At 41.3% G+C, this 22473-nt stretch overlaps 1 protein-coding gene and 1 long non-coding RNA gene across 2 annotated transcripts in view; one reads left to right on the top strand and one right to left on the bottom strand.

Moving 5' to 3' along the window:
* Positions 1-12359, top strand: part of LOC309614097 — a 150795-nt gene extending 138436 nt beyond the window's left edge. The window contains exon 2 of the long non-coding RNA XR_014236017.1: positions 12283-12359. This is a non-coding gene — a long non-coding RNA (uncharacterized lncRNA). The remainder of the gene's footprint in view (positions 1-12282) is intronic.
* Positions 1913-19891, bottom strand: SERINC3 (serine incorporator 3). The gene is made up of 10 exons (XM_082361760.1): positions 19730-19891; positions 14288-14449; positions 13256-13449; positions 11097-11176; positions 10299-10436; positions 10002-10171; positions 8800-8890; positions 7294-7474; positions 5290-5517; positions 1913-4636 (listed from the first exon to the last, which is right to left on the bottom strand). The coding sequence occupies exons 1-10, from the start codon at positions 19766-19768 to the stop codon at positions 4498-4500; spliced, it is 1422 nt and encodes a 473-aa protein (XP_082217886.1). The 5' UTR covers positions 19769-19891; the 3' UTR covers positions 1913-4497.
* Between the last annotated feature and the right edge of the window lie 2582 nt (positions 19892-22473).

The raw sequence follows: 22473 nt of genomic DNA, 5'->3' as shown, positions 1-22473 counted from the left end.
GCCTGTTTCTCACATCTGGAAAAATGGAGCTAATGGCTCCAATCCTTTTTACCTCACAACAGTGTTAAAAGGATCAACTTAGGTACTTTACAAGCCACAGGAGTGATTTTCCATGTTATGAGTCAGCACTTCTGGTTTCTCTTGTAAAATACCTTAGTTTTCCCCAGCACCCACTCCTCACAGTACTGGTTCAGCACTTCTACATAATCAGTGGCCCCAAATGTTTCATGTTAATTACATTTAAAGCTGGTGAGTAATAAAATCCTTTAGGGCACTACTTTTCTGGAAAAAAATTTTTTTTAACCAAATGTTTACTCTCTTATCTGATAAGGTGCCAGTACCTTGGGATCCAGTGACCCAGTAAGATAGCAGTTATTGCCTTCAGGGAGCTACTAACTTTCCTTCATTAGTGATGCATTTAGAGAGCCAGCTGCCTCCCCTACATGTCTCTAGGCAGTCTCTAGTTTATCTTGTCTCCTACATCCTTATGGGCCAAGGGAAATTGGGGTCTAATTGGAAAAAATCAAGCCCTGGGTTTGTTTCTCTGCTTTGCCTCTTACTAAGTACCTGTGGGCAAGACACTAACTTCTCTACACCTTGGTTTGATCTATAAAAGGGGGAGAACCATCACCACCTTACAGGGCTGTAGATAATGTCTGTTCATTGCTTGGTACATGTTGCTGTTTTGGAGTAGCTCTCATTTTTCTTCACCTGAGGCTATAGGCATCACATGGCTTGAGTCATTCAGCAGTAATTAGGAGACCACTGAGTAGGCTGCCTGATGTGGACTCCTAGGTAACAGGATGGGTAGACAAACACAAAGTGTAAAGAGATGAACAGCAGCTCCCATTAATAAGCATAAGCCTGGCATCTGCCATCAATCCACAGAGATCAAATGCATGACTCATATTACTGAATACTCACTTTAGCTTGACTGTGTAAAAAGAAAAATATAATCAAGCAGGGACTTGGAATGGACGAAAAAGCTCTCCTTGTTTAAATTAGGCCTGAGTCATGGTTTGGTCCAGAACATCAAAAAGCACTGAAGGCTTCCCTGGTGGCGCAGTGGTTGAGAGTCCGCCTGCCAATGCAGGGGACACGGGTTCGAGCCCTGGTCTGGGAAGATCCCACATGCCGCGGAGCAACTAGGCCCGTGAGCCACAACCACTGAGCCTGCGCGTCTGGAGCCTGTGGTCCGCAACAAGAGAGGCCGCAATAGTGAGAGGCCCGCACACCGCGATGAAGAGTGGCCCCCGCTTGCCGCAACTGGAGAAAGCCCTCGCACAGAAACAAAGACCCAACACAGCCAAAATAAATAAATAAATAAATGTGAAATTCTTAAAAAAAAAAAAAAAAAAGCACTGAAAACCAGGTCTATGGCCATTCTTTGGGAGTATCTTTGGTTGTCAAGAGTTTTATTTCCCATCCACCTGAGTACCTAGCAAGGGCAACCTAGACAGGGAAATCCAACAAGGGCCTATAAGCTTTCTCCCAGCTCTAAGCATGTAACTGGCAGCCACGGATGTTGCCTTTGATGAACTCCTAGAGCACACTGCTGACCTCAAAGCCAGGGCCCCCAATCTGCAATAGTGGGGAACAGAGAGGCCTGTTCATGGTGATAAGACACCAGGTGACTCTTCTGGAATGGGATAACACCATGAGGTCCGAGGATTCAATACTCCCTTGCTTTATAGTATGATCCTGGGCTTACCGAAAATACTGACATTTTTTATGCATGTATATAATTCAGCACTCAACGTGTGTAATTCACTTGAGTCTTGAGTAAACTACTGGGTGTCCTAGCAACAGGCCAAATTTAACTTATTCTTAGGGTATAACCAAGCAAAGCAGGGACACTGCACTCTCGTTTTTAAAGAGAATTTGTTATTTCAAATTAATATCAAAGTTATCATCATGAGAAAAAAATAAAAACTTTATTGGACTTTATTACATTTACTTTACAGTTTAGTATTGCTTTTACCTTAAATGACGTAAGGTAGGGGATGGTACACGGTAATGTTCTGGACGTTCAGGACCTTTAAAAGTCTTAATCTGGCTGGCCCTGCTTTAAGGAAAATGAGGTGATTGCTTTTCACTGGCAAAGTAAGGAGCTACACCTCCCCGAACTGCCCCCCAAATCCCTGGCAACTTTATCTCTGAACCACGGCATAAGGTACTGGTTTAAATGGTGGTGGTTCCAACACTTCACATCAAGCCCTGTTTCCTGACCCCTCACCTACAGCTCAACTGAGACTGTCCCCTCTATGTCCCATCTGTTTAATTCTGTAAGAACACCTCAAATCTAACCTCCGCCAGATTATGGCTGAATATCTCTGACCTTTGACTATTGTCCAGTCTCATATTAGCCCACATGGAGATTAGCAGCTACCACCGGATGGTGCTTAAAATGGGTTAAGCACTTTGCAAAGTAGTTTTACTCCCTAAACAATCTTTTGGACTAAGATAAACTTTCAAACAAAGGAAACACTGAGGCTCAGACAGCTTGTCAGTTGCCCAAGGTCATAAAGCATAGTATATACTCAGTAAGTATTAACTGACCAGTCTGACTGATAGAAAATGGCAAAGCTTGTTTGCAAACCTAAACAGTCTGACTCTTAGCCATCTTGAGGGACCACCTCCCATCTTTCTTCTAGTGCAAATTGTTCCTCCCCTTCCGGTTTTTCTCACCATATAAACGGAACCACCATACACTCAGGTGATTAAACCAGCATCACTCAGGAATCTACCTCTCCCCCATAGCTAATCAATTGCCGAGTTAAAATTTTTAATTATTCAGTAGCTCTCAGCTGTCAGTTTCTCTTCATCCTCACTTTGACTTCTTTGTTTCAAATCTTATTATATGGACTGCCCCTGGTCTCATGTCCCTAAATCCATTCTCCATATATGAGCCACAGTGACTGAAGACATCGTTCGTCCACGTCACTCTGAATATGTGAATATGTCCCCTGCTGCCCTCGCATAAGGTCCAAACTCTTCAATGTGGTTTACAAAGCCCTTCGTGACCTAGTCCCTGCCCACTTCTCCCCTTTACAGCTTCATTGAACATGTTTTTTTTCTTAAATCTCCCTACCCTTACCATACCGTTTAGTCTACCCTTCAGCAATGCCATTCCACTTCCCCATTTCTTTTTTATTAGCTAACTCCTAACATTTCTTGGCTTAGACAACACTTTTTCCAAGAAGCCTACCATGACACCCCAACCTAGCACCTCTAGTTTGAGTTCTCTGCAATTCCTAAATCACAGCACTAATCACAACACGTTGTACCACCTGTCAGCTCATTATACCCTCCTCGAAACTCTAAGTCCAAGATGGCAGAGCCGCTGTCTGTCATGTTTAAAGGTGCATCCCAGAACCTGACGGGGCCTGGTACAGAACACTCAGTAAAGCTTCCCTGAGTGAACAGTTCTATTCTACCGCCCTGTGTGCTACCTCTCCCGAAGAAGTTTCCCGAGAGTGCTGACCTTTTCTCTCATCTACCCGAGTGTCTTGCCCAGAAAAGATATTTAGTACAATTTCCAAATGAGTTCAAGACTCTACTCACCAGCCAGACCTTAAGTTTTAGGAGGAACAGGAGAATTCTGCAAGATGATTTATAAACCTGACTGTCCATACGTCCAAAAAAAATGAAAAACATAGAATGGCTGCTAACTGATAAAAGCTGTTAAAGAAAGGGCCTTATAAGCTTGTCTTTCTATTTTAATCAAATACCTTTGTAGTGCAAACATAATAAATACACATGCATTATACTTTTACATACTCATAACAAGATAATTACATAGACTAAAGTTGCACTGTTTTCCCAAGTGAATCTTCAGTTTAACCAAACCTACAAAGCATTTAATTGAAATTAACATTTCTGGCAAAGCCACAGGCTTAAATCAAGCAGCATCAAGGCTGTAGTATTAAAAAAAGTAAATGAAAAAACTCAAGCTATAGAAACAGTAGCCATACCAGCAACCCCTCTTCTGGGGCAAGACCCACACATGTACTCCCTTCCCCAAGCACTATGAGTTTAAGGACTGAACAGAGAGCTTGTTTCACACAAGACTTTCACAGAAGAAAACTGTCATAGAAATGCATTATTATAATTACTATGCTTTTTAAAGATTTTGCAATAGAAATATATTAACGACGGCCTCAAATATCCAACATTTTTCTGTCTTACATGTTAAATCAAAGTTGTAGGAACCTACAAGTCTTAATAAAGAACTCTCTTCACAGCACAGCTGTAGTTCACTTTAAACGGCAAAACGTTCCTTTTACTCTATATCCTTACAAATAAACATAATATAAACAAAAAGTTCTGATCCTGCATCAAGCATCATTCACTCTTGCCCTCTGATATAAACCTGGATATAGCCTTATTTGCAGAGAGTTTGCTTAATATATTAGTTGAAGCAAAAGTAAAAGGGATGTGAGCTTTCAGCAAAGGAGACCTTTATGAATTTCAGTGGTGTCCTTGGCACTCAGAGCTTCAGCTGAAGTCTCGACCAGTGAGGACGAGCGGAGCCACAAGGGTCCAGACGTAGAGGAGGAGGCAGACCCAGCTGGAACTAATCTTGACCCACACAGCTGGCCACTTGCTGGTCATGGTCTGGAAGTTTGCATCAGGGCTAAGAACACAGCAGAGATTTAGGTAAAGGAGCCTAATTTCAGCATTCAGCAGCCCCTCAGCAAAAGCTAAGAAATGCTCCAGTGAAATTCGACTGACACGACTCCCTAGTAAGTTTCTAGAAGAGACTTGAGAAAGTTGCGATTTTTAGTTTTTATGAGCAGGGGACTCTGCCTCTCAAACAGCTTTTATCTTCTTGCCTGCATGAAGAACCCTGACTATTCCTTGCAAAAAGTTCTTCAGGAACATCTGGCTCTTCTACATATTGGTCAAAGTCTAGATTGAAATGACCTCCCTGAAACTTTCCTTCCTTACCACATGATTACTTTGATCAGAATGCTCTCTACGGACATCTCTAGACAGAGAAAAATCAGGGAACAAAGACAAGTCAGCTCACTTAATATCATGATTTTCTCTCTCCAGTAACTCAAGTTTGGAAGGGCTTCCCATGATTTTCCCTGTATGAATTCCAACTGGATTTCAAATGCAAGAGGAGAAAAAGTCAAAAGTATTTCAGAAAAGAGCACTGAACACCACTTCATTATGAGGGTAAAAAAAGGGGATTCTGAGGTCAGGACAATGGATGGAGACTTTACAGGCAACCCCCAGGGGCTAAGTGGTTTTCCCTCGATTCTCTCTCTCTCTGCCTCCTACCTGTACCAGTTGGTCAGGGTCATCATGATGTACAAGGAAGCCGAGCAGAGCATGAGGTGGAACATGGAGTAGTTGTACTGCACGCCCTCTCGCTCGTTGTCCACAGCCCGCCGAGGCCGTCCATCTTCCTCATCGCTGGCGCCGTTGGCAGTCGTATCACGGAGTATCACGCTGTCACTTCCTGACAGGGTCAGCTTACTTACTTGGCTATTGCTGGCATTGCGGATGCTGGAGAGTGACCCCAAGAAGGTAAGTCAGAAAGGGGCCATGAAGACGAAATGCTGTCACTGGCCTAATACACTTGAAGGTTATTTCTGAACTGCTCCTGCTTTGGGGACCGAAGGGCTTCTGAAGGGTTTGCTTAAAGTTCTGAACTGCTGCCTGTCATCACAAGACAGAGACAGTACTCTCATCAGTTACAATGTGAGGGTTTAACTGCCTAGGAGTTTCCCAAAACATACTATGCTCTCAATGTCTGCTTCCAGGACTTCACAAGTACCTCTCCTTTGCTTGGAATGCACTGCCCACCTTCTCCCAGCTAACTTAATCACCCTTTAAATTCTCTGATCATGCTGTGCCCTCTAGGAGGTCTTCCCTGACATCACCCTATCACTAGGCTGGATTAAATTCCCACAGCTCCTTACTCTTCCTTCTGCTGTATCACTTACTGTTCCTGTCTTCCTTGCTATTCATAGAAGTTTTTGACAACAATGACCTTAGTCATCTGTGCATTTCTAGTACACAGCAGATACTCACTAAAAGTTTGTTAAATGACTGAATAAAAAAGTACATACAAATAAAGGACAAAACCCACATGAACATCTCAACAGACATAGAAAAAGCATTTGACAAAAATCTGATATTTTTTCATGATAAAAACTCAAAATAGAAATAGAGAAGAACTTCCTCAAACTGATAAAGGGCATCTATTAAAAAGTCAGGGCTAACATCATACTTAATAGGGAAAGACTAAAAGCTTTGCCCCCAAGATCAAGAATCAAAGGAAAACAAACAAAAACAGTCATAGACAGTATGAAAACAAATGAACATAGCTGTATGCCAATAAAGCTTTATTTACAAAAATAGGAAGCCAGCCCAAAGGACTGTTATTTGCCAACCCATATTTTAAGCAATCATTAAAAAAAGAAAAAAGGATAAATCTACACATTATGTGCAAAGCTGTCCAAATTATGACAAATTCATATGTATTTCAGAACAGTATGTATACTGTTATATAGAATGCTCCCAATTTATTTTTTAAAAATTATGTATCAAGTGATATAAATAAAATTATGTATGTAACTATTGATAAAAATATGCATAATTATATAGATACAGATAGGTCAATAGACAGTAAGTATAAGCAAAGGAAAAAAGCCTGAAATAATATGTACCAAAATGTTAATCATAGAAGAGGTAAATTTAGAGGGAGGACCATTTCATTTACTACTGTTCTCACTTAAGCTATTAATTTATATAAATATATCCTTGCCCATTTTATTATTTCATATTTTAAAATTATTAAAGTAACATACACTTATACAGACAATATCAATAAAAATGGGTGGGAGAATGAGTGCACACTGCTAACATAGGTTATATCTGGTGTCCTGGATTAACTACAGACTAACATTTCATGTATAAAATTCTGTAGTTGTTTAAATATTATTTACAGTGATCAGAAAATCAAGATTGTTTTAAAAAAAGATAAGCCAACCAATTTTCAGAGCCACTATTTTAGCTGATCTAGGGTCAGGTAAGGGCTTTATCCTCCTATACAAAGGAGAACGTATCTCTTAGTAAGCCTGAGAGGAATTATTTGATGAGAGGATTTACTGAACTTAAAGAAATGTACACAGCAGGGTAACTGAAGCAAGTCAATGACTTTAATAAATAAGAGTTAAATTTTTGTAATTCTTCTCACTGTTTTTTGAAAGCAAAATAGCTTCTTCACTCTATTACTAACCATCATAAGAATCTTGTCTTAAGTACTTTTTAACTTACCTAGAATACAAAAGGGAGAGAACAAAGACTACCAGCCCAATAAAATTCTCTTTATTCAGAGAAGGCCCACTCTGTGATGGTGGAGCAGGAGTAGGGACTAGAGCAGTTGCATTTGCAGGAGCCAAGGTTGGTGAGGTCATGTGCATAATGATGCTCAACAGGCCAGGGTTGCAGGAATGATCTGAAAATGAGAAGCTGTTTATATCTTTAGGTATAACTCATCTTGGTCCAAAAGGACTTGAGGGGTGTGCTATACATCACTCATTCGTGATTTAAAACATGGGAATGCTACACTTCAAAGAACCTGCAACTGGGCAGTCAGTAACACATCTGTGCTGCAACCAGAGACTTAGTTTTAGAAAAAAAGAAATGAAACTACAACAACAAAGTATTTGTCAAATATCATAAATGTCAATCTTGATTTCACTGGTTTTGAAATTTAACTGGCAAGTCTTTTTGGCTCTATAGTTGTGCTTAAAGCACAAGGAGTTTACACAGACTTAGAGAACAAACTTATGGTTACCAGGGGGAAGGGTGGGGGGAAGGGATAGTTAGGGAGTTTGGGATTGACATGTACACACTGCTACATTTAAAATGGATAACTAGCAAGGACCTACTGTATAGCACAGGGAACTCTGCTCAACATTATGTAACAACCTAAATGGGAAAACGTATAACTGAATCACTTTGCTGTACACCTGAAACTATCACAACATTGTTAATCAAGTATACTCCAATATAAAATAAAAAGTTAAAAAAAAAAAAGACTAATTTGCTTGCAAAATAAGGTTAGATTCAATAAACTTGGCCTGGTTATCAAAAAAAAAAAGCACAAGGAGTTTATCCCTAGTTTTGTTTCTACATAGTTACACAGGAATACAATAAAAATAAGTTGAGTCATCACTGAATGGTCTGCAATAATGGTTTTCCTTGAAAAGGAGTCCATAAAATACCCCCACTGAGAAACAATCCCATAAGATCTACAAAAGGAGATTTGCTGCAGCTGTTTCTTCTGGAGCCTGTACCACCAAAGTAACATTCAATTAAAGTAATTCTACAAAGGGCCAAAACAATGTTGGCTTGTTCAGCTCTTAACTAGTTTGACTTAGTCCAGGGAAAAGCCAGGACTACATAAAGGACTGTGGTCCTTTAGGCGGTCAGCTCTGAATAGCTATGAATAGACATGGAGAATAAAACCTGAAAGGTAAATACCATGGACACTGTACATTTAAGTGAAGTTTTTTGTCTGTTCATTTGTTTGTCTGACATTTGCTCCAGCTCTAGTTTCTGCACCCACCAAAGGAGTAATTTCTTACTTTCTTTTTTCTTTTTCTTTTTTTTTTTTTGGTCTGCGTGGCGCAGCTTGCGGGATCTTAGTTTGCTGACCAGGGATCCAACCCAGACCCACAGAAGTGAAAGCATGGAGTCCTAACCACTGGGCTTCCAGGAAATTCTCATTTCTTACTTTGTTTTCACCAAATGAATGCGTTATTAAAACTCCCTTACCAGGTTCATTGGACATGGCTGACCATGTGAGGTACATGGTGTAGAGGGTGATGATAGAGGACTGCAGGAGGCCAGAACGAGGCTGGTGTTCCTACAGAATCAAAAAGAGAACAATGCCATAGGAATTGCAAGGGCTGAATTTCTAAAACCCAGCATACTTCCTGGGACCCACTGAATTGTTATTAATTGAGAACCTTCTGATTCTGCTCGACAGTTGAAAGATGACAAGTAACCCTTCGGTTTGAGTTAGCTTGAAAAAGAACCAAGAAAGAGGAGGCATGTACTACTGGTTCTCAGGCATTTCATAATCCTGGAAATTCCTGTATATCATACAAAGGCTTAGATTTACTACTAGTTCCTTGGTATAGTGAAATCTAAGCTAAGCTTTGTCACTGGCTAGCTTGGTGACCCATCACCTCTCTGGAACTTCGGTTTTCTCACTTTTAAAAGGAGAGGTGGGCTTCCCTGGTGGCGCAGTGGTTAAGAACCCGCCTGCCAATGCAGGGGACACGGGTTCGAGCCCTGGTCCGTGAAGATCCCACATGCCGCGGAGCAACTAAGCCCGTGCGCCACAACTACTGAGCCTGCGCTCTAGAGCCCACGAGCCACAACGACTGAAGCCCACACACCTAGAGCCGGTGCTCCGCAACAAGAGAAGCCACCGCAATGAGAAGCCCGTGCACCGCAACGAAGAGTAGACCCTGCTCGCCGCAACTAGAGAAAGCCCGCACCCAGCAACAAAGACCCAACTCAGCCAAAAAAAAATAATAATTTTTTTTTTTTAAAAAGGAGAGGTGATGTCTAGATGTTCTTTTCATACCTAAATTCATATCTGAATTTTAAAAATATTGTATTTAAATGAGGAAACTCAGGAGCATGAGTTGTGTTTTAAATATTAAAATCAATTATTTTTTCTAGTTGAATTCCCCTAAAATATCTTTGCTAAAGATTCCTAAGAATCATTCTCATGATATAAACAATTTTATAAGAACGATAAATTCTCGTTACATAGTTTTTTTCTTAAATAATAGGGAAATTATTCATTTACTGGCACTCAATGGCACATTTTACAGTGATTAAGTTATAATTAAGAAGACTTTATCGTCTTGGACATAAATTCATATAACAGGTTACCTAGGTTTCAAGTTTAGCATTAATTAAAAATCCTTCACAGGAGGAAGAAGCAGAAATCACAACCATACCTGAATTTTTGGGTGGATTGACATAACGGAAACCACAATGCAAAGGATCAGATTAAAACTGATGAAGAACTTGTTTTCTGTGCAGCCATCTGGTTTGGTGTAGTATGTGTAGAGCAATACGACAGAGATGATTGACAGGATATAAAACATGCTTGTGACAGACAGTAAGGCTAGAAAAAAGAAAACAAACATGAATGCCCACAATCATAACAAACTCTTACACTAACGAGGACCAATTTTCACCCTATTTAACGTAGCATAATGCAGTATGGCTCTCATAGGGGTTTAGATACCTACCCGCATACCAGCCCCTTGGGTTCCCTTCTTCCATTCGATTTACCCATGATTCATTCCAAGAGTGAGCAAAGTCCACCAACAGCACCAGCTGGATGAGGATGAAGAAGGCAGCCCCCACCATGCCAATAAAAAACCAGGCTACAAACCAAAAGCACAGTTACTCTTCACCATAGGAGCAACATTTCAGAATGTTACTGTCCAACATTCTAAAAAGATTTCAATTCAACTAATAGAGAGGTAATAAAGACATTGTCTCCAGCAGTACAGCAAGATTATTGCAATTCCTAACTCAAAGGCATTCTCTGAGAAGTGTTCTGTTGGGTTTCAGACCTTTTAAAACTTGTTCTAGCTTGTGCCAAGGGGAGCCTAGGGTCTGACATTCCAAATGGAAAAGATATAAGCCTTTTCCTTTACTTACAGGGATAAAAATCACAGTGGAAATCCACAGATGTCACGATAAGGAAGCAGGTTAAGACAGGGAGAGTGGAGCACACGGTTACAAGTCGCTACGTTGACAAGCTCTCCGATTAACTTGGTATTGCCAAGTGAGAAGGGAAACTATTAAAATATTGGCAAACGATTAACATATGGTTCCAGAACAGCTGAGAAGTGGGCTGAATGCCTCCTGGCTTTAATCAAGCAATTAATATCTTAATATTAGTACCAAGTCATGGTAATTGGACACCATCTCATTTAATTACCAGTTCTGCAAAAATCAGTAATGAAAATGTAGCTTTCACACAAGCATTTGTAGAGTTTGTATATATTATAATTGACCCCCCTAATAGTGAACCATACCTGTGGTGAAGTGGCCCCCAGGGATATAGAAAGATCCAACCATGATACCAACAATGGCAGCAATTTTGAAGAACCAAAACCTATTAAGATATAAAAGTGCATTTATGAAATGCTAATTTTTGCCCTTGCACTGAGAAAAATGAATTTCTATAATGCAAAAATAAAGCCTTACTAGCCACTTCCAACATGATTAGGCTTATTTCTTCATCTGACATGAAACTACTTCACTCAATACTTCACACAATTTAAGGACAAACATTAGCACAGAGACCAAATCATGCACATTCACAAGAAAGAAACATGTTACTTTAGTATTTCCCTACTTTTAGCACTTAAAGATAGGAATTTTTCTAGAATTCGGGAGCATTCTAAACTAACGATGTTAGCTAAATATACAGCAATCAACTTAGATCTGGGGGAAAGTGAATTACCGAATCCTTCTTTTACAACATGGTAAAACCATGCCCCATAGTGTTAAAAAACCCATCCTGAAACCGTGCCCCATAGTTAACAGACACTGGTGCCTAACAGAAATTCTTGAGCTTGCCTTACAGAACAGTGCTAAGGGAACAGCTTGTTAAAGAACCGCCCCCGCTTGCAGTCTTGCCTTCACAAGGCTCATCGTAATGTTTTTTTTTTCAAATTTCATACCCTCCAACCTTCATGTAGCCTAGATAATATACCACAAGACTCTTTTAACTACCCCTATAGATAACGTGCCTCTGACTTATGGGTCACTATAGTAACAGGGGCTTAAGCTGTTTTTCAGAAACCGGGGGTTAGTTTTTGTCCAGTTCAAGCTGCCTAAGACTGGTTGGGACCACTGACCCTAAAACAGGGCCTGCACAGATGTGCAATGAATAACCCTTTTGATGTCAGTGCCAAAAATGAATGATCCTTTTGATGTCAGAGTGCCAAAAACTCTACCCTCAGATTATGCTAAGCATCTCCATTTTTGAACATGCATCCTATTAAGAAGCATGTAGGGCTTCCCTGGTGGCGCAGTGGTTGAGAATCTGCCTGCCAATGCAGGGGACACAGGTTCGAGCCCTGGCCTGGGAAGATCCCACATGCCGCGGAGCAACTAGGCCCGTGAGCCACAATTACTGAGCCTGCGTGTCTGGAGCCTGTTCTCCACAACAAGAGAGGCCACGATAGTGAGAGGCCCGCGCACCGCGATGAAGAGTGGCCCCCGCTTGCCGCAACTAGAGAAAGCCCTCGCACAGAAACGAAGACCCAACACAGCCAAAAATAAATAAATAATTAATTTAAAAAAAAAAGAAAGCATGTAATTCAGATACACCTGTGCAGAACACTCACTACCTCACCTTTTCCTTACCTCCAATTCCCTTTCCCCAAACCTAAGACTACTCTGCTTCTCTATCCCATAAATATCTAAAGCCTCTCCCCTTCGGGGAGGTGGATCTGAGATCTGTCTTCCTGTCTCTGCTGCAAACCTCAGCATTTCAGGTTGGCTTGCTGCACGTCAGGCGACTGGACATAAATGCCTTGCCCACAATCACACAGTTCGTCACTGGCAAAGCCAGGACCAAACCTGGCTTTCAGTCAATCTTTAAAGGCTGCCTTGTATGGCAGAGTGTAAAGAAAGCAGCTTTGGAGCTGCACAGACTTGAGTTTCAATCCTAGCTCCAACCCTCACTAGCTGAGAGATCTCAGGCAATTTATTTAACCTCTCTGTAAAGGGGAACTGGGGATCAGGAATGGGAAGCGACAGAATATGTGAAGCAGTGGCCCAAATATATTCACTATTTATCTTTCTGTATACTGTTTAAATATATTAGGTAAATGTTTCTCTTTTAACAATAGAAAGAAAAAATGTGTGTGTGTGTGTGGTGCTTGGTACAATGCTTGAACTGTTTCATAGGTGTTCCATAAAAATCTAGGCACTTTAAGCAAAGGTATTTTTAAAAAATACAGGAAAAAGACAAGATTCTCCTTGTCCACTCTACCTCTTCCATGCTGCAGGGCCCCAACTGAACATGACGTTGAAACAACTTCCCATGTATAGTAGGTCAGAAATACATCTGGGCCACTGATTTACATACTCTACTGCTTTCATCAAAATGGCAACATTAACTGCTGAAGGGGAGGATGCACATCATAATATAACAAGTTAATAATAAATAATTCCTACATACCCATTGTGTATCGCTGCTCTGGGATCTTTACTCGTTTTCACTTTTAACATGAGCAGAAAGAAGGCAAAGAAAAAGACGGTCAAGGCAAAGTTGATTCGATATACGGCTTTATAACGAACCAGCACATCACAATCTTTATCCATGACTGTATCAACCACCTTGGTTTTAAGTCCTTCATCACAGAATCCAGGAATCTGGAAAAAGCAATTTTAATGTTATGGGAATATCCACATTTAAAGAGAGATTCTATTCCACAATAGGAAAGCCTGGATTTTTAAAACGGACCACTTCAACAACTGCAAGACTCTCCTGTGGGACTTTTCTCTGTCTTCCAATTCACTTACAATCTTGTCACCAAACAGTATAAACAAGTTGCATTTTGAAAATAAAAGGTAAGTGCTCCCTCTCTCTCTTTTCTTTTTAATATTTTATTTATTTATTTTTTGGCTGCGTTGGCTCTTATTTGCAGCACACGGGATCTTTCATTGCAGCGTGTGGGCTCCTTGTTGCAGCCCACGGGCTTAGTTGCTCCGAGACATGTGGGATCTTATTTCCCCGACCAGGGATCAAACCCGCGTCCCCTGCATTGGAAGGTGGATTCTTAACCACTGGACTACCAGGGAAGTCCTGAGTGCTCTCTTTTTGGCCCTTATCTGTGGATGAGGTTATCTCCCATTTTCCCATGAGTTTTCATGCTACAACCCACTCCTTCCGAAGGTGAAGGGCTAGTCTAGTTTAAGTGTTTAAAACTAAACATACAAGAAAAGATAAAGTTTTAGGGCCACTCTCTTAATATCTTTTCCAAAGCTGTTAGACTAAAGATGTTCATTCTGACTACCTTTACTTTGGGAAAAGACTGATTCCTTTATATTCTGTGTCTTGACTATAATCAAAATTTAAAATCCCAACAAATCCAACGAACTTGACTTTCACAACAGTGAAAAATAAATACTAATTACAACTAAAACTCTGCAAAATATAAAAATAATAAAACCCACTACATTAAATAAGGTTATGGTTACTTCTACTTACCTTCTTCAGCTGAGTTTCCATCCCTTCATGAAACATGATACAACATACAATAGTGCCCAGGAAGAGAATGAAAGCATAGATGAGGCGAGTCACGGTGGAATTCTTACTGTTGGGACAGCAACTACACAGCAAACATGATGCCCCACCGCAAAGGCATGGAACCTGTAATAAGCACATCATCACCATTTGAGACCTCCTTCAGCGGGCTCCTTTGTGACATCCAGAACAGAAGATGAGGCAAACCAGGCTTTGAGAGTTCTAACTGATAGCTGGGAGGAAGTGGTTAAAAGCATGGGCTCTGGAGTTGATACTACTTCTGCCACTTTACCTCAACAAGTTACATAATGTAAGCTTATTTCTCCATCTGTAAATTAAACTCAAAAACAGAATCTTCCTCCCTCAGACATTGCTATATTAAATGAGCACTCAACACAGTGCCTAAAACATAGTAAAAGCCCAATAAATGTTGGTTATGTTCTCACAGACAGCATATTTTATTTAAAAACAATGTATCTAATACTGAGAAAAATAGAAACTAACTCCATTTGCTGGTTTCTGGGAATCCTACCTACCAAATCTGATATTAAAGCATAAGGCAACATTACATGGAAATCCTTATAATTAATGAAAGCAAGAGACATTTAGCTCCATTCAAGAGTAACCTGGAGTTCGAGCCCTGGTCCGGGAAGATCCCACATGCTGCGGAGCAACTAAGCCCGTAAGCCACAACTGCTGAGCCTGCGCTCTACAGCCCGCGAGCCACAACTACTGAGCCCACGTGCCACAACTACTGAAGCCCACGTGCCTAGAGCCCGTGCTCCACACCAAGAGAAGCCACTGCAATGAGAAGCCCGCGCACTGCAATGAAGAGTAGCCCTGCTCACCGCAACTAGAGAAAGCCCGCGCACAGCAACGAAGACCCAACGCAGCCAAAAATAAATAAATAAATAAATTTATTAAAAAAAAAAGAGTAACCTGGAGAGTCCTCAAAGTCAAACATAGAATTATCATATGACCCAGTAACTACACTCTTATATATACACCCAAAAGAACTGAAACAGGTATTCAAACAAAAACTTGTATATGAATGTTCAAAGCAGCACCATCTACAATTGTCAAAAGGTAGAAACAACCCAAATGTCCATCAACTGATGAATGGATAAGTAAAATGTGGTATACCCACAAAATGGAATGTTATTTGGCCATAAAAATGAAGTACGGATAGCTGGTACAACATAGGTGAACCTAGAAAACATCATGCTAAACGAAAGAAGTCAGACACAAAAGGTCACATATTGTATGATTTCATTCATATGAAATATCCAGAATAGGTAAATCCAGAGATAGAAAGCAGATTAGTGGTTTCCAGAGGCTGGAGGGAGTGGGGAGAAGAGAGTAGACTGCTAAACAGAAATCGAGTTTGTCTTTGGGGTGATGAAAATGTTCTGGAATCAGACAAGTGTGATGATAGCCCAACACTGTGAATATACTAAATGTCACTGAATTATACACTTTAAAATAGTTAATTTTATGTAACGTGAATTTTACCTCAATTTTTTAAAAAAAGTAACCTGGATCTTTGGTCAGCTAAATTCTCCTAATGAGCATTCCAGATGAGAGGATATACTTTGAGTGATTCTTCTATATGCTTGATTAGGAAACCACCTGAATTGTTTTGACAGGTGATGTTATGAAGTCACATTACAAGGATAGGCTAGTTCAGAATCATCCGCAGAAGCAGCAAATGCAACGCTGGGGGCGTCTGGTTTTACAGTATGGTCTCAGTAATAATCTTTTATGAGATAATGTCAGGAATACATAGCTCCTAGCACAATGCCTTTCATAGCAGGGGCTCCGTATATCAGGGTAACCGTTAATATCCATAATCAAAACAGCCATGGGGAATTGACCACCCAGCCTCATCTCCAATTCTTAACTACAATCTGGGTCAAAAGACTGTAATAAAAGTCTGTATCTGGTCGCATACAGAAATACAGACATTTTACAGCTGAAAACAATGACACTAATTGCTTCGGGTTTATTTTGTCTGTACTCTCACACTCCTGACTCCCTTTAGCTATTTTTTTCCCCCTAGCCAATTAAATAAACTAATGATAGTTGCCTACTGTTTGCTATAGGTTGAATTGTGTCCTCCAAAATTCGTATGTTTAAGTCCTAATCCCCAGTACCTCAGCATGTGACCTTATTTGGAAACAGAGTTGCTGCAGATGTAATTAGGTAAAATGATGTTATACTGGAGAAGAGTGGGCCCCTAATCAAACATGGCTGATGTCATAAAAAGGAGAAATCTGGACACAGACATGCATCACAGGGAGAACATCATGTGAAGATGAAGGCAGAGATTGATAAAGCAAGGAACACCAAAGATTGCTACCAAACCCCCAGGAACTAGGGAAGAGGCCTGGAACAGAGTCTACCTCACCACCCTCAGAGGGAACCAACCCTGCTGACACCTTAATCTCAGACTTCTAGCCTCTAAAACCATGAGACAATAAATTTCTGTAATTTAAGTCACCCACTCTGTGGTATTTTGTTATGAGGCCCTGGCAAACCAATACACCTACTTACTTGTTTACGTCTTGTACCTTGAGGGGGGCCCACCTAGTGTTATATCTCTTGCACCTTTACACAGTAGGTACTCAATCTGTGGAACAAACTTGTCCTACTATATGGTATGTCACTTCCCCATCTCAGTAAACAACTATACTTGAGATAGGCTGGAACCTGGGACCCTTTACCTGAGTGCTTGCACCTGGACTAACCCTTGAGCAACAGAATACAAAGAAACGATAAGGGACTCAAAATAACTGCACACATGAACAGTAAGATACAAAAAAGCCACAAACCAACTGCCACTTCTGAGGTGCGCAGAGCAGTAGCAGGGTACCGCGCACGATCCCTGCACAGAGCCCCACCAAGGGGGAGAGCAGATTACCTAAGCCACACCTCTTGCTCAACCCACTGATTCGCCCCTTCCCATATCCCATTTAAGGAACCAGTTCCCCCATCTGTTACTTGTTTTTTCTCTCTCTTGCTTGGCTGAAATTCTCATCTGGCCTCTTATCAATTTCTATTGATCAAAGAGTGCGAGGACCCAGGTGAGTCACATACTCTTCCTGTTGCCCAGGCCAAAAACCTTGGAGTCATCCTCAATGCCTTCTCTTTTTCCAAAACTCTCATTCCACCTGTCAGCACATCAGCTCTATCCTCAAAATGTATCCAGAATCTGGCCAAATTCATAGCATCCTCACGTTGGTCCAAGCCACTACTATCATCCCTCACCTGGATTAAATGAATAGCTCCTGTCTCGCTGCTATAGCAACCCATTCAGAACCCTGAGTTAGTGTAAAAATTATTTTCAGAAGAAGACATGTGAGATTCAAAAGAAGCAGAAAAAAATGCCTTCTCAGAGCTTTTCTCATCTGACTGAAAGCAGCAACTGCCATAAATTCTCTCTCCAAGGAAGTTTTATGGCCATGAAGAAGATAAAAAGACCTCTGCACCCACAGAAACAAGTACTATCACAAACTTTCTTATCTCCTGTTTGTTCTCCTAAAAACCCATTTGTCTTTCCTAAAGAAACCTATTTGTTCTTCCCATGGAAGCCCTTTTCTGCCCGCCCAATCCTAACCCTAACCCCAATTAAGTTAGGTATATAATAAGCCCTATATTCTAACCACCCCTTTGAGTTATTCATCACTAAGAACCCCTGCGTGTATGTGGGTTGCACAAGTACATGAACTCTTTTTTTCTCTTGCTAATTTGTCTTTTCTCAGTTTAATTTGCAGGCCCCAACCACTACCCATTGAGAATGGAAGTTTTTCCTCCCCTACACTGCCTTACCCTTTCTTTTCTAACATCTGTTCTCCACACAGCAACCTTGTTAAAACACTGGTCAGATCACATCATTCCTCTTTTCTGTAATGGATCCCCATAATCACATAAGAGTAAAAGCCAACGTCCTTAAATCGGCCAATGGGTATCTATGTGATTTGGCTCCCTTTACCTTTTTGACTTCATTTTCTATTATTCTTCCCCTCACTCATTCCATTCTCTGGTACACTGAATTCCTTGCTGTTCCTATTGAACAAAAGGAATTAATAAAATATAAAAGTGATTTATAGGTAGAAATGCTTTGATGGCATCAATTCAAATCTCAGCTTTACATCAAAGCCAAAATGTGTTTCCGGTTTCAAATTACCAATTCACGCTCTAATTAATTTCCTTAACTATTTTTTTCTAAATCTATTTTGTAAACAGTGAGTTTGACCCACTAGTAAACTGTAAAAAAAAAGAAAAAGAAAAAAAAAGACCAGGATTTTTTTTTTTTAATGTGATAGAAAAGAAAAATTGTACAGCAGAGGGCAAAGGTAAGAATTATTTCACGAAATGTGTGTCTAAATGGGTGTATTAAATCAAGCACGTAAAATTTATTTCTTACTTTGGTTCAAGGCTGAAAAACTGGAAAGCCACTACAATCTGGCCCCTTAAAAGACCAACAGCCCTTTTCATTTAAGATCAACAACCTTAAAGGATGGAAAATACATTCTGTCCCTAAGAAAAAGTAGTGGCATGAGCTGAAATAGAGTCCTTGGTCATTTAAGTCAGCTGGGGAATTAGGAAACAAGGAAATGATGTTCAGGAATCATGCTCCTCGGAAGCGAGTGTATGAGTGAACGCAGCATATTCTCTTCCATAGATCCCAAAATTCCTTTTTTAAAATATGGCGTTTACAATCTACAAAGTGATTCAACCTATTTATTCATTTCATCCTCACAACAGCTCTTGAGGCGAGGAATGCTGGGGTGATTGTCCTCATCTTAAGGGAAACCAGAAAGAAATGACTTGTACAAGGTCCCAAAATGTTCAGGCCATGACTTCCAATTCTGAATAATAATCCACAAGGCCTTCTTTCCACTGCGCCAGAACCGCACACAGGCCTCGGTTAAAATCTCACCTCTGCCACAGACTCTGTAGCTTTGGCAAATCCTGTGCTAGGGGATAAAAATATTATTCAAGCCCCACCTCCCCGCTCAAATAAATGACGCCACCTTAAGAAGGTGCTTGGAAATGAACCAGAGAGCCCGGGCCCCGGGAGCCGGGCTCAGTCCCCAGTCCCATTCCAGCTCCGGAGGAACCCAGAGGCCGGACGGCTCGCGGGGGCGGGGCAATCAAAATTGTAAACAATGGAGGGCTGGCCTCTTACGTTCCTCCACAATCGCAGAAGGCGAACCGCCTGATGCTGATCGCAGGGCATCGCGGATTTTATCCTGGACCCCCCCGGATACCCTGTGCAGCCCAGGGCCGGACCCCCAAACCCCGGGCCCCGGGCGCCAGGCCCGTCGGGGTCTGCGCTTGGGGAGCCCTTATCGCCCTCCCCCAAACCACAGGACCGACGGAGACACCAGACCCCGAACTCACCCAGCTGGCGAGGGAGAAGACGCCCAGCACAGCTCCCATGGTGATGCGGGTGACGGAGGTGGCCGATGCGGAAGCTCCTAGCGCGGTAGTAACGGCTGGTTGAGGCGTCTCCTCAGAAAAGCGACGGTTTCTCAGGCCACAAACGTGCGGCCTGCGTCATGCGTGGCCCCGCCCACCGCCCTCGGCAGGGCTGGGGAGGAGGCGGGGCTAAACCGGCCCGAGGCTACAGGAACAGAGCAGGGTTTATTCCTTCATCTCGTTTGCATTCCCTGGGAGTCCGCTATGTCAAGATCTGGGGTACAGAAGTGCACAAGAATTTATGGCCAAGTTAAGAAGAGACTGACAATGGACAGAAACGCACCATGGCATATTGTGATGATTACTATGAAAAAGTATTACGAGGAAATATTCTTTCAGTAAAAGTGTGTTTAATGCCTACTATGTAAGGAGAAGGTAATCAGTTAGGGAGTAGTCCTGTAAGGACTTTATATTTAATCTGAGGTATTTATATTAAGTCTAAGAACTGAAGGATGAGCCCAAGTTAAGCAGGAAAAATGGGCACTGTTTCCTAAACTGTGGGATATATAAACCATTTGGGGTGACTGAAAGGATCTAAGGATGCACGTATATATAGGTCATTAAGTAACACTGAAAGGCAGAGAAAGTCTTGTTTCAAACTAAAGAGAAAGTGTGTTTGCCACTCGTATGTATTTAACATTTTTCTAACATTTGCTTATCTCCCTTTTTAGCAGAGCAAAGGCTTCATTTTCCAAATCTCATCAAAAGGTAACAACATCTACAGTTAAATAACGTTTTAGGGTTTGTGTATATGTGTGTTTGTAGAAATTCTTCCACTTCTACCAAGCAATACTTGATTTCCCTTTAAGTAGTGGTGTAAATTTTCCTTTGTAAATTTAAGTAAAAACTGAGTCCATTTAAAGAAAAAATTTTGAAAAATTATTTACTTACGTAACAACAGGTGGTATGTAGATGTGGCAACAACGATGGCAATGTTCTACAAATAACTGGTGTAGGGGAACATTTTCCTGGGAGTATGAGAACCTGTAGAGTTTGGATCCTAGAATATTTAGGTTGGAAGACGCCTTAGAAATAGATTCAAATCTTTTCTTGTCAGAAATGGAAAAAGACCCAAAGTGAGATGGTTTGCCTAAAGCCACAGAAAGGGTTGATGGCTGAGGAAGAAGAATTACTCAAGCTTTCCTAATTCCCTTCTCTCTTTCTGCCCCCCAAACTACTTGCCCAAGTCAGGTTGTTTCAGGACCACTGAACCTTCCAGGTAGCCCTTAAAATCCTTGCTTCTCCCTGTCTGCGTGTTGTTGGACTGGGCAGAATAAAGCTAAGACTGTGATAAAGCCCGTGATCAAATTCTACCAGGAACATGCCCACAGTCAAAATGAATTAGAGTTATTTAGCTTGTTTGTTAAGGGAGAATGCATTAAGAGAAACCATGAGGTATCTTGGTAAGAGGGAGTTGGGAAGACCTTATTGTAGGATTTGGGTCTGTGCTGGGTACCTCTAAGAGGGGTTTAAGGAAGTGGGGAACAGTTTTGAATTGGACACAGTCAAGAAGCAGGGACAATTCAATAACAGGTATCTTAATTTTTATCCAGAAGGTAGGAGAATTAAAGCAGGGCCAGAGTTGTCACTGAAAAAGAACCAGGACCCACTCATGTTAGAAGAGGAGGATGTTGAGTCATATGTGTGGTTCCTGAGTGGCCTTGTCTGTGCCTTGTTCCAAATACAGAGTGGCCTTGTTTGATATTTGTTTATATTCTGTGAGCACTTGTTTATGTTCAGTGAGGAACAATGGGTCTAGCCAGCGGCTGAAGGGTTTTTCACTCTCTGACCTGTAAGCATTAGTCCTCCCAAATGTGGGACCCTGCCCTTCTCTCAGTGTTTCCGACCCTAAGTGTTTAAGTGTGCCTTGTCTAGGTGGCAAAGGTGGGGGAGAGCGGATCTTTGAGATCCTCTGCTCCAATTTCCCACCTCCTCCTGTAAGAATCCCTCAGCAACACCTGTTCTTGGAGCACCGGGGGGGGGGGGGGGGGGGGGGGCGGAGCTCACTGTCACACAGAGCAGCCCCGCCCATATTCATACTGTCAAAACTAGGTTGTTTTCCCCCCTGGAGGGAAGGAAAAATTACCCCCGCACCTCTTAGGTTTAGTGATTGGGCCAGCTAGGCATGGAGGCTTTTATACCATTCTGACAAAGAGCTGTAGGAAGGTAAATATATGGGAGAAACTAACGGAAGATAAGGGTTGTTTTAGGAGGGTTTGTTTTGTAGATTCCTCTCACCGATAAGAGTCTATCTAGAGTTGTCTCCTGTGATTAACTTTTGCCCCTCCTGGTAGAGAGGAGATGGGGGACACCGTCACAAAGGGAAATTTATAGGGGGAGGGCAGAGACCTTTTCTGTGTCTCCTCCTCAGGTGTCTTCAGCTGGAGGTAATCCTTATGCCAAAGTGGCATATTTGGGGGTGGAATGATCTGATCACTTATACTCCTATATATTGTTTCAAAAGGTAAACCATGTACTTGATTTTTTTTTAAGTTAATGTGTTAATTTTTATTTCAGTTTTATTGAGGTATAATTGACATATAAAATTTTAAGATGTTTAAAGTATACATCGTGATGATTTGATGTCTGTATATATTGTGAAAGGATTCCTCCGATCTAGTTAATTAACAGATATTTCAACTCACACATTTATCTTTTTGTTGTTG

The sequence above is a fragment of the Balaenoptera borealis genome (genome assembly GCF_965194805.1).
Source record: "Balaenoptera borealis genome assembly, chromosome: 16".
Lineage (NCBI taxonomy): Eukaryota > Metazoa > Chordata > Mammalia > Artiodactyla > Balaenopteridae > Balaenoptera > Balaenoptera borealis.
Note: the sequence above shows the minus strand (reverse complement) of the source record. Positions and strands in the feature narration are given on the sequence as shown.